The sequence below is a fragment of the Varanus komodoensis genome, unplaced genomic scaffold (assembly GCF_004798865.1).
Source record: "Varanus komodoensis strain SLA01 unplaced genomic scaffold, ASM479886v1 scaffold19, whole genome shotgun sequence".
NCBI classification, from domain to species: Eukaryota; Metazoa; Chordata; class Lepidosauria; order Squamata; family Varanidae; genus Varanus; species Varanus komodoensis.
The window spans coordinates 11474405-11486806 of NW_025335550.1; the positions used below are offsets into that span (position 1 = coordinate 11474405).

Here is a 12402-nt window from a genome sequence, read left to right on the forward strand (position 1 = left end):
GGGTGGTCCCCGGAGAGCCAATCGGGGTGGACTGGAGCCGAGTGCTCCCAGGCACAGGTGTGCTGTGCGCTGGGTTCATTTAGCGTAATTGCGCTCCGGCAATCTGCCCTCATCGCCCTCCCACTTTGAGCAAAGCCGGACGCCACGCGCTGTGTTGTTAACCCCGCTGCGGCTCGCGGCGAGAACCCAGGACGGGGCTGCCTGTAATAGATCACCTGCATCCCCGGGCCATTGCGCTCTTAATCTTGCAGTCCTTCACACTCCCTTTCCAGCCTCACGGACCTCTTGGTAGCGACTGAATTTGAGCAACGATCGCCGGGCTGCAAAGTTGCTTCTTTGCATTCCTCATACTCTCCCCCAACTCGAGGAGGAGGAAAGCCGGCAGGGTGGGATCCACAAGCAGAGGTGCCTTTGCCGGAGAAGGCGTCTGCACCCCCCCAAAAAAACCACCTTTGAGGTGCGCACAATTACAAGCGGGTTCAATGAAGACACCTCCTCTCCTGGGTTGCTTCCGTGTCATCCCAGGCAGAGCCCTGCTGAAACAGGACAGGACATGGCAGTCCAGGGCCCGACTGCTCGCTCAACGCTGGACTGAGATGCTGGGAAAGCCGCACACGGCCTTCGGCCTACGAGGTCCTGGGGGGGGGGGGATGGAACGCGCCCCGAGAACCAGGCAGCTGGGGCCCAGGTGATCAGCAACCGACACACACCGGCCTCTGTGCTCTGACTCGGCAACGGGCTTTCCTGGCGGTGCCCCCCGTGGAACTCCTAGCATGCTCCCTTCCTCCTCCGCCCCATCGCTCAGCTTCCTTTTCGGGGGGTTGTCTGGCTAGGCTTTAAAGAAGAAACTGAGCCGGAGACAGCCCTAGGAAACGAAGCGCCCATCGGGGGCAGGTAGCCAAGTGAGCCCCCAGAAAAGGGTGTGTGCAGACCCTCTGGTGCTCAGGGACGCCGCCGGGGAGCCTCCCGCACCTCAGAAGCATGGCGTGCCTGCTCGCGGGGTGGGGCTGCGCAGCGGGGCGATCCGGGCTCAAGCCCCACCCGCCATGAAGCTCCCTGGGTGACTCTGGGCCGCTCCTTCGCGGCCAGGCTCGCCTACTTCGCAGGGCTGTTGTGAGGGTAACACAGCGCTGGGTGAGCCACCCTGGCTCCTCGCAGGAGACGGAGACGCAAGGCACGGTCGCTCCGCTTCTGTGCTGCCTGTCGCCCAAGTTTTCTGGGCGGTTCACAGCACATCCTGCACACGCAGAGAGGCAGCTGCCCCTCCACTCCACCAAGCCTCTTCTGTGCTGGAGCCACGTGCCCACCTGCACCCCCCTGCCCCTGGTGGCGTGGCACCCCCTCTCTGCTCAGGGTCCCACCCACCCCTAGGAGGAGGCCCAAGAGCTTGTCCAAAAAGCAACTCTGCTCGAGCTCCGCAAGGTTCCCCACCCTGCTCTGGCGGTTACAAGCACCTGCGATACTCGCAAACTTTTCCCTGCTGAAGAACAGACCTGGCCACGCTGCCCAGCAGTTTGCACCCCTTCCCCGGAGGAGGCGGCAGAACAGTCCAAGGGCAGCCCCATCGGTTCCTTCGGCTTCCTCTCTGTCGAGAGTGCGGACTCACCTCAGTGCGCCAGTGAACACACCCCTGCCTCACCTGATCGGGAATTTTTCCCCTGGGTCTCTTCCCAGGTGGAACAGCAGCGGAAGTTTTGAGTGCTCCTCTTGATCATGAGTGGTTACTCCAGTTACATTCTGTCCGGGGCAGAAATCGATGCCCTGCATGAATGAGCAGAGTAATTCGCGAGGATTAGTGACAAGAACTGGGGGAAAGGCAGGCGGGGAGTCCCTGGGGGGCTGCTCGAGGGGGCCTGGAAGATCCCCGGTCCTCATCAGGCACTGGTGTTGCTTAGACCAAAATGCCTTAATGACCTGGAAGCCAATTAAGACGTTCATAGGGTTCATCATAAGGTTGTTGATTTCATAAGGCTCGTGAGGCTGTCAAGTTGGAATGTGTCAACAGTGATGACTGCCGAAGGCGGAAACCATTTCTCTCGACGAAGGAATCATCACCAGAATCTCCCAGACACTCGCAAGCAGCCTGCCGGGATTCCTTGGGACAAGAAACCCTTCCTCGGATCATTACACACACACACACACACGCACGCACGCACGCACGCACGCACGCACGCAAAAGCCAGGAATGGCTGGGGGCAGAACCGAACCGAACCGAGCCCACCGCTCCGTGCACCGGCTGCCCCGCCTGGCGAGCGAGCAGTGACACGGCCAGAATCCCATCCTGGAGAAACATTTGGAGGCTGCACCCCAGTGGTGAGAGGAGCCGGAGGCATTTGGCCCCTGAACGTGGGGCTCCCAACCCCGAGCCAAACTAGAAGCAGCAGCGTGAGACACTGGCTCAGACAAGGCTTCAGAAGAGGCTGTGTGGCCAACTGGTTATCCACACGTGTGCCGAGACCCAAGCTGCATTTCTACCTGGGGTTGGGGGGGACACAGAGTGGATGCAAGGCCCCCCACCTTCCCACCTTCCGGGGAAACGAGAGCGCACGCACGGTCGCCTAGCAACAGCTCCACACACCTGCACCGATCCCCACCTCTGGTTGCCTGGAATGACGGCGAGGCAGCCGGGGGCGGCGGGGGGCGGGGGAGGCGAGAGGCCTCTCTGCCGGAGAGCCCGTCCCAGTGGAATTCCTGGCAGGCTCTGGGCAGGCCGGCCACCCAGGCCTTCTGCTCCAGCCTCCCCGCGGCCGGGTCTTCACCACCGGCCGCGGGCCACACGCCCCACCGCAGCCCCCCAGGTGTGCTGAGCCGCAGCTGCGCCGCACCTTCCGCCGTGTTCCTGCTAGTGCAGCACTGCGTCTGTTCTTGGCCTGCGCTTCATCGTTGTGCACGGGCTTGCGAGGGTGCCTGCGCCGAAAGGCGGCCAAGATTAAGTTTAAACGAATAACGTCCGTGCGCTTTACCCGTTCGGGGGCATTTTAGCCTTACACCTGTTCGTAATCGGCCCAGAGAAAGCTGGCTATCGGGCAGATTAAATATATAATGGATATATAGCCATAAACCGGGTTGCAACTCCCATCATCCCCAACCAGCATGGCCTTCGGTCGGATACCTCTGGAGGGCAACTGCGTGGGGAAGGCTAACTTGCGGGGGGAGCAGCGCGGTCGTGCGGCTTGTGCACGCAACGGGCACGGGGCTGAACGGCTCTCTGCAGACGACGGAGGGGATTTGATTGGCAAATAATTTTCTAAAAATATCCCGTGTGCCTTTAATGGACAGGCTGGTCACTGGAGCAGTTAATATTCTGCTTTTCAATAAAGTAAGAAAGGTTAGAAGCCCATGAAATCCCATTTACCTGCACAGAGCTATAGATTCCTGAATCAGTGGCTGGAAAAATAGAGGGAGAGAAAGTGAGAGAGCGTTGCGTGATAAGCTGCAGCGGGCAACCCGTAATGGCTTTTAAACGCATGTGGAGGCGACCGACCTTTCTACCTTCTGGCGCCGGAGCCCTCGGAGACCAGGCGGGGGCTGCGTTTGTGCAAAGTGGAATTTTGAAAGCATAAACAGGGGGAAAGGAGAAAAAGACAGCGATGACAACAGCTAATCAAAGCCAAGACATAACTTACAAGTTGTAATTTGGATGCAAATCAAAAAGGCTATTTAATTAAGAGCCCGCTAATTAGTAAAGTGCTCCTCTCGTGCAAATGTTTTCTTTTGAGGTAAGAAATTTATTGTCTGGGTATTCACTTCCAAGCTGCTCTGTTGACAGAGCCCCACAAGGCTTCTCCCGTTCACAGGGTCTTGTCCTGAGTCACTCAACTAGTCGCCTGCGGTGGGTGAAAAGCTACCTCTAGGCGACCAGGAGCAGGTCACCCCCTCCAGGAGCAAATGGGGATCATGCAAACAGTGGCCGTTTCCAGCCAGGAAAGCACACCAGCCGTGGCCGACGCTGCCCCCACGCCCGTGCCTGGCCCTCGCTCTTGCCAGCAAAAAGGGACATAATGGGCAGCGGCGGTGGTGGCTGCTTCCCCCTTTCAAGGCAGCAACGGGGGTGGGGGGGGAGCACCGGCTCCCAGCCGGCTCCCTCCCCACTTTGGGTCCTGTGCCTCAAAACCCTGCAGCCATCTTGTTCCGCTTGAAATCTGGCTGCCCCCGTGTCCACGCTGCCCCGCGGTTTCAGTGGACTGGTGTGGATGATTGGTGTGAATGACGGGGGGGGGCGGGGGGCATCCAGTCTGCTTTCTAAGTGGGGAAAGGTTGTTCCTTCAGATTAATGAGGCATTTTGCTTACGTGCACTAAAGGGGATGTGGCAGAAAGAGCAAGGCCACCCCACCAGCCCTGCTGAAGGAATTCCTTTCTCTTTCTTCCTTCCCCATTCCTCTTTCCGGGGTGTCAAGGGTTTTGTTTTGTTTTTTTAGACTGCGTGAGGGCAGTGGCTGCCTAATTAAGGGTGACATCCTACGTGTGTTGAGACAGGAAAAAACAAATAAAAACGCCGAGGATGCGACGGCCAGCACTGCTGCTGGGAGCTGCTGGGAGCCGTAACGCCGACTTCTGGCTAAACACACCCGGACCGCACGGCACACGGATTCTGCGTAAGTTGCTCTGGCAGCCCCCCTGGCTGAGCAGCAGTGCAGGGCACTTCAAATACATGCAGAGAAAGAGAAGTCGCTGCGCTCTGGAGATTAATGCTGAGGAAACGGGCTCGATCCTTAGCCGAGGCACCCAAGGTGGAGCCTTAGTGTCAGCTGGCACCAAGGTGGGGGGGGGTCACGCAGTAGGATGAGTCTTGGTGGCTTCTCTCCCCGGCAGGGGCTTGTCAGGTTGCCGGAATCCGGCCAGAGCAGCCGGACCCTCTGAGCGGGGGACTGGGCCAAGTGCTTGCCTGCTTTATATCCTGCCTTTTTCCTACAAAGGGCTCAAGGCAGCTTGCATCATTCTCCTCCTCCATCTTATCCCCACAACAACAACCCTGCGAGGTAGGCTGGGCTGAGAGGCTGTGACTGGCCCATAGTCACCCAGTTGGCTCCATGGCTGAGCGGGGACTTGAACCCGGGTCGCCTGAGTCCCAGTCCCACGCTCTTAACCACTACGCCACACTGGCTCTCCCGTGCTTCTGCCCCCAGGGTGCTTTTGGACACACCCACAGCGGCCTCTCTAGGGCAGGAGCCCTGGCGTGTGAAGGCGCCTTCAAACGGAGGCACACAATCCGCGGTGGCCCCAACCTCACTCTCACTTACCATAAAGCCAGAAGCACAACCAATGGTCCTGCCAGAGAGAGCCACTGCCATCCGCTTTCCCTCCCCTTCCCAGTTTCTAGATCCAAAATGTGCCAGCTTGGCCACTGGGCGCACCCCAAAGCCAAAACGCGACAGACAAGGCCGCCCCGGGCAAAGCAGCACGAGCCCTTTTCTCCTCCAAGCCCTCCCGCAGCGGCAGCCCTGGCTTGCTTCAGAGGTGGCCGTCTCACCCTGCACTGCTTCCCAGGAACACCACTTGGCTGCCCACCCACACGCACGCACGCACGCACACACACAGAGGTGTGGGCGAGACCTTGGCCACAGTGCCCGGCAGCTGCCCGGCTCACGCCTCCAGTTTGCACGCCGATGGGCCGCAGAAACAGACGCAGGAGGTGAGCTGGCGGGCAGTGGCCGGGTGGCCACCGCCTGCGTCCACAACTGGCCCTCGCCTGGGCGCCACCTCAGGCGGCTGTGGGCTGCAGAGCCTCCCCGGCACGGGCAGCCTCCGTCCTCCGGCTGAGGGGCTCCATCTCCGCGGAAGGACAGCGGAGCAACAGGAGGGAGCCCTGCTGGGAAGGAACGATGAAGGGGCCGGCCGGCTCAGCCAGGAGTCCGCAGCCCGACCGGGCTCGCAGGCCGGCCACAGTGGCTGCTCCAGAGGGCGGAGGGCAAGGGTCCAGCAGCCTCCCCCAGCCTGCCACCCCCCAGACATGTTGGGACAATAACTTTCAAGGCATCTGGAGTGCTCCAGGTCAGGGAGGACTGGGGTACTGGCTGGGCCCCCCCCCCCCCGCCCCCGGAAAGGCCACGAGTGCGGCTCCTTCTCCGCAGCTGCTGCTTCAGCCCCACCGGACAAAAACCACTCCTCACGCGTTAACTGTCTGGAAGGGGCTGGGGGAGGGGGGCGAATCAGAAAGCCTCCATCAGCTCCCAAGCAGAAGCGATCGATGGCTAGCCCACATGTCATTATTTGTGAGGCCCCGCTCGGCTTCACACCACACCCCCGCCCCGCAGAAGAGGCGCTATCGATCGCCTCGCATCAGGCGAGAAGGGCAGTCGGGGAAGGCTGCGGCACGAAGCGTCCCTCTGGCATTTCAGAGCAGAGCGATGGGGGTCTTCCGCAGGCACACGCCGGCTTTTGAAATGCACAGTGGCCTCCCTGCCTCAGAAAAAGGCCTGGACGCTGACAAGGCAGGCAGCTGACGCACCAGGGAGCAGGCGAAGTTGCAGGTTCGGGGGCTACCCAGCCGGAGCCTTTGGAGCACACCTCTCCCTCCCAAGCCTGCGGCCACGGCCACGGCGCGGGGGGACACGGGCAGGGTCCGTGGAAGGGCTCTTCAGGCCGGGAAAAGCCAAGAGGGGCCTTTGCCTCCAGCGGAGAAAGTGGCACGGCTGGCTAACGAGAGCAGAGGGCCGGCACGGGGACGCGCTGGAAACGGAGACGGGCGGGCTGGGTTCATTCACGAAGCACTTCTGGTGACCTTGCGCCGGTCAATCTCTCAGCCTCATGTGCTTCCCGGGGTTGTCATGCAGGTAAAAGTGTGTGTGTGCATTTGTGCATGCGCACACACATGTGAGAGAGACAACCAAGTGCACCCCCTCAGGCTCCGTAAGGAACAGCAAAATAAAAATGCCCCGAGCGGGCCATGGGCTGCGGACACGTGCCGTCCACCGAGACTGGATGCGTTTGAGCTGTGCGCCTCCTGCCCTCATGCATGGCAGGCTTGGAAATGGGGGGGGGGGGCAGCAGGAGGGCTGTGGAGGGGGAGGGCCGGTCCCAGCTTGGCCTCGGCACCCGGAGGGCTGCAGAAGTGCCTTCTGGCTCCCGGCCCCTGCAAAGCCCGCTTCAAAGAAAGCCGATCTCCTCATGGCGCGAGGATGGGACAGCTACTCTGCCGCTCGTACCCGCAATGGGGACCTGCAGCAAACTGGGCCTGGGCTCGCCCTGCTCTGCCCCTTTCTAGGGGCAACAGAGGAGATCAGGGAGGGGGTCTGGGATACGTCTAGCTTGAACCAACACATGTGGCTATGGGCCCTTTGCCCATCCAGAAACAGCTCCAAGGACTCCTCTTTCCTAGGGCACCCGCAAACAGATTCCTCCACGCAGGGACGCAGCCTTAAGAGAGTTAGTTTCCTACCTTTCTGTCCCAGAAAATAAAAAGGCCCCCAAAACTAGCAACTCGAATTTCTCATTTACTTGCATGCCACCCCCCACCCTGCACTAAGCCCCCCTCCTGCTCAGCACAACCTATTCATCAGCTTCCAAGTGTTAGGACAGGTTGAAAGGAACAGGTAAGAACGACCACTGCTCTTTCCCAAGGGGTGCACGGCAGGTGAGCAACCATGCCCAACACAAGCACACTCGCCATTGTCAAGCCGCACTGCCGGGTTTGCATTAGCCGGGCAGATTTCCTGTTGAATGGACTCGCACTTCTTCTCTTGCCGCTCCGAGGAAAACGGGGGCTTGCAAAACCATGTTTATATGCATTGTCCGGCAAGGAGGAAATGCCAGGGTGTTTGAGCCAGAAGACAGACTTTGACAGGGAAAGAGCTGAAATGAGAGCGCAGCGGCTCAGGGCGAGCGTGTGTGCATCCAGGTGTGTGGACACACACATGCCCGCGGGGCGAAAGAACGCAAAGACGATAATGCAGATGACAAAGGCCGCCCAGGAAAGGTGAAGCATCACCGCAGCTTCGGGAGGCAGGAGCAGTCCGCACTGAGGCATGGCGCTCGCACCGGATCTCAGGAAGAGGAATACCGGAGAATGAATTCAAACATAAAGGGATTTTGGGAGCAAGGAAGAGAAGTCGAAAGGATTGTAGGAAGGAGAACCGTGGCTGGTGAGCGAAGACGGGCAGGTCGGCACCCAGTCTCCACCTCCAGAGCGGAAGCCCAGGTTTAGCACTCAGAGACTGCTCTTACGAGTAGATGCGCAGGAAGGAAACAGGGTCTCTGAACTCTGCCCATAACGCTCATCGCCACCGGAAATCAACGTGTTCGTTACTGGCTGGAGACCAACAGAACTGACAGAGACGCGAGGGGTGAGCACACTGCTCCCATCCCCACAGCTCTGAGCTGGGGCACCCCCGTTCTGCTCGCACAGGCTTCGAGGACGCGCTTCCGCCCCGAGAAGGGGAGAGCAAGGCTTGCAGTCCCCTTCAGGTCAGGGTGGTCCAGTTTCTGAATCGGGCGGCCAGTGATGCGCCGCAGAGCAGACCCAAGAGCGACCCTCAGCCAAAGCGACTCTCCTCAGCTGTGGCTCCAGAGGAAGGCAATGCAGCTCCGCCACAAGCTGGACTTTCTGACGTCCCTGGAAACGGACGCATTAAAGCTCCTGTTCTGCAATGAAACCAGCAGGCCAAAGTCACGCCAGCTTCTGTAACTCCCAGCCCCAGTATCAATAATATTGATAAGGAAACCGGAGGCAGTGAAAAGGAGATTGTGCAGCAATTAAACCTTGGGAGTGCTTCAAGTATCTGCAATCGAATGCACGATGTTATTCAGCATTCTAATCATCATCATTATTATTTTAAAAAAGCCAACCAGGGTTGTAATTAATGTCTGAGCACCAGAAGAAGAATTGCAACAAATTTTAACCCCAGCACCCTTGGCATCTTGTTAATGGCTGTTCTGTCCACTAATTCCATGCTCCAATTTTACCCCCATCAACCACAGACGACACAAGCAGCAGGAAAGCAAATGAATTTTTAATCATCCCTCTGATGTACAGTATAATTGCTGACTTTTATCAACTAGCAGTTAAACAAAGACTTAGAAAGAAATAAACATTCCTTAATTGCATGTCTGCCACTGCTCACAGGAGGATAACCTTGGAATGAGTAACCAGCCCCCATTATCACAGCTACACACACGCACACACTCACACACACACACGCAGAGGAAGGTGTGTTACAAGACGCTCGGGTCAAGCGCAGGTGTTTTTGCTTTGATTCCTACCATCAGGGCGTCTGCTAGATGCTTAACTTGCAGCAGAGAAACCACTGAGCTGTTCCGACTCGCCATCTTTGCACCAGTGGGGATACAGCCACACCCCCCCCACTTCCAGACGAATGGATCTCCCAAATTTCCAACCACCCCGTTCTCCCCAGAAAGCTGTGTGCAAGCGCCCTTCGGCACAAGCCAGGCATGAGGGAGCGAAGCAAAGCCGTCTCCGGGTGCAGTTAAAAATGCTGGCAGGATTAGCACGAATGCTACATTCCCGATAGGCACAAACTCCAAGGCCGGAAGAATGTGGCGAGTTGCAAGGATGTTGTAAATGGCCAGAGAGAGGTGGATGGGAGCAAGCAGAGAAAGCTGCCGCGAGAAAGAGAAAGCGAGCCCCTTGGTGGGGAGGAGCAGTGGGGGAGAGAAGAAAGGAATCCCTTCCGGAGGGCCGACTCTCGCACCCACGCAGACCGGAGCGCCCTATAGCTGGGCGTTTTCCGAAGGGCCTTCCAGGCTACACGGCGTCCAGCCTGTGGCCTGCTGGGGCACAGCGAAGTTCTCCCTTGGCCACGTGTGATCCCCAGTTCCTCCCCGCTTCTTTCTGGTGCACGAAACACCCCGAGAGACCGGGTGCTGCAGGGAAATGCGCCTGCCTCTCAAGTGCCTTCCCTCACCTGGGGCGTTCCAGCCGTGTTGGACCGCAGCTCCCCGGATGCCCCGGCCAGGCTGTTCAGGCGGGCGGCCGAGGCTCCCACACATGGCAGCAGGGCGCGCCAATTCCTGCTGGAGGGGTGGAGGGAAGCAGGGGCCGGGCGGCGTCTAGCAGTGCCGCAAGGAGCGGAGGGCCTCTGCGTGCCCACGGTGGGGCTCGGTGCCTGGTCCTGAGCCTCGGCACAGCCCAGCACAGAACTGAGTTCTTGCCAAGTCCCATTCTCCCAAAGAAGCAGAGCGACGGTTCGTTCCTTGCTGGGTAACCGGAGCTGCTGCTGGCAATTCCCCCTTGTTCTAACCCAAAGCCTTACATTCTGGGGCAGCTCACAACTGGCAGCACGATGCGTCTGGCAGGCTGACAGCAAAGTGAATGCATGTGGTGCCACGGCTGTTCCGGCAAGGGTCGTGCCGGAGATTCCCCAGGTTGCCGCTGCGTCGTTTTGCCCGGAGGACAGGCTTGCAGGGCGTGTGCCAAGCCGCACTGCCAACGCATGCAGGACAGCGGGGGAGCTTGGCCGGTCTGCCCGTGGGCACACGCTGGAAAATGCCCCAGATCCTTCGTCCGTGTGGGTGGGTTTGGTGGCAATGTGCGGGGAGGGGGTCATCTGCGGAGGAGCCGCTGTGCAGTGAGAACCCCTGGACCCCGTAAGATGGAAAAGTCACAGCGCGGGCTTCCTGAGGATGCCACACAAATGCACCTTGGACCAGGAGAGCTGGGTAGCCCCTGCATGCGGCAGGTGCATGGGCGGGGGGCCCCCCCGAGTGCCAGCCCTGAATTTACGCAACACTTCCCTGGAACCATGCCTCGAGTTAAAACAAGCTGAAGACAGAGCAAAGCAGAAGTGATCAAGGTCCAATTTTCGCTTTGTGGGGGCATTTCCATGGGAAGGAGAGCGGGCGGGCAGGCAGGCAAGCAGGCTTTTCAATTACCTGGCTGAACTGCTCCCAGGAATTGCTCCAGGTCCAGTAATGGGCTTTGTAAAGTCCAACCCGTACCGCCATCATCTCATTGCCCCGGTAATAAAATATTGGCCTAATTGAGAGAGGGGATGAGGAAGAAAGGGACAAAGAGAGATGTACAGTCTCGTAAGAAATGCCATGTGTCCAAACAAGCGGCTTCGCTCTCTCTCGCTCTCGCTCTCTCTCGCTCTCTTTGGCAGCCACAGAGATAAGGGAGACAAACTCTTTAGCGGAGCCTGGCAACTCAGCTATCAGTCAGGAGCAGGTTGTTTTCTAATAGCCTCTGCCGCAAGGTTTTCAATTAGCATTTTTTAAAGTGTTCATCAAGGCGAGAGCCGGAGCTGCACAAGCAAGAATGAAACGTTATGCAAGTTGTCTTGCCAGCGATTGTTAATCCCTGAACTACCAGACCGTGTAATTTCACACAGAGCCCAATGACTTAAAATACTCCAAAAAGAGAGGCCCCTGTGTGATGGAGTTGCAGAACATGCAGAGGCCAGATTTCCTGCATGCGGCCGTAGAAAGGCAGGATGTACACATCTGCTCCGAACACGGGCAAGCTGGCTGCGGGACGGAGGGTGTCGGGTTAAATAGCGAAGTAATTATTTTCTCCACCTGCCGTTTGAAGGACAGTATGAGCGCGCGCACTTAGCCACGCTGGCGAGGTCACAAGAAATCACAGGAACAGAATGTTGAAGCCATGCCCTTCCTGCGCTTGTTCGTAAAGAATGCGAGATAAACTTCCCCATTCGTGCCGACACCAACAGCCAGATGTTTTCAAGGCTCACGATGCAGATCAACTGCTAATTGAACGCAGGCCCTCTTGAAGCTCCAGCGAGTGCCGACATCAGAGACACATCTAGTCTGTATTTTATGCACGGTTTTAGGAGCATGCTCAGAAAACAGGGTAAAAATAATCTGTCCTCCCTCCCTTGACTGGTCGTTGACCTTTCCTCGCTTCTTGCCGTTTGTGTATGAAACTTAGTACCTAATTAGAGAGGAACTAATGTAGTCTCCTAATTGTTCCCTGCTTATGCTGAAGCAGATGTTTCGCCATCTCTCTCACTGGGATGTTTCCTTGCCCGTCCCCTCCCTCATCAGCGACCCTTTCCCCCTTCTGTGCATTCACGCATGTGCATCGAACCATTAACATGCTACTAATTCCCTTGAGCTGAAAGCGGTGGCTTCTCTCTTATCTTGCAAAATTCCAGTCATTTCACAATCTCCTTAAGAATTCTCCTCCCATAACCAGCACTTCTCTTGCGCGCTGCATCGCCTCAGAGCAGGCCTGCCCAGCTGTCCACCCCACGCTGTCTCTTCCGACTGCAGACGTTCTCAGGCTCAGAGGTCTCATCCCTCCCTGTGACCACGTCCGCCTTTTAATTGACCGTGGCAGGGAATGCAACTGGGATCTCCCAGGCACAGAGCGTGAGGCAGGGACCGTCGAACAACAGGTGTATATTCAGCATTCCTTTCAAATACCCAACTCAGAAATGAACAGGAGGAAACGCTTGTCCCAGGAAAACAGGCCAAAGCTGAATGCT

General features: G+C 58.0%; 1 protein-coding gene across 5 annotated transcripts in view; it reads right to left on the minus strand.

Moving 5' to 3' along the window:
• Positions 1–12402, minus strand: part of GALNS (galactosamine (N-acetyl)-6-sulfatase) — a 37556-nt gene that overhangs the window by 7401 nt on the left and 17753 nt on the right. For all 5 annotated transcript variants that reach the window (XM_044427888.1, XM_044427893.1, XM_044427890.1 and 2 more), the window contains 2 exons: positions 10829–10931; positions 1640–1761 (listed from right to left, as the gene is read on the minus strand). In XM_044427888.1, coding sequence (XP_044283823.1) covers positions 1640–1761; positions 10829–10931 — 225 coding nt within the window. The remainder of the gene's footprint in view (positions 1–1639; positions 1762–10828; positions 10932–12402) is intronic.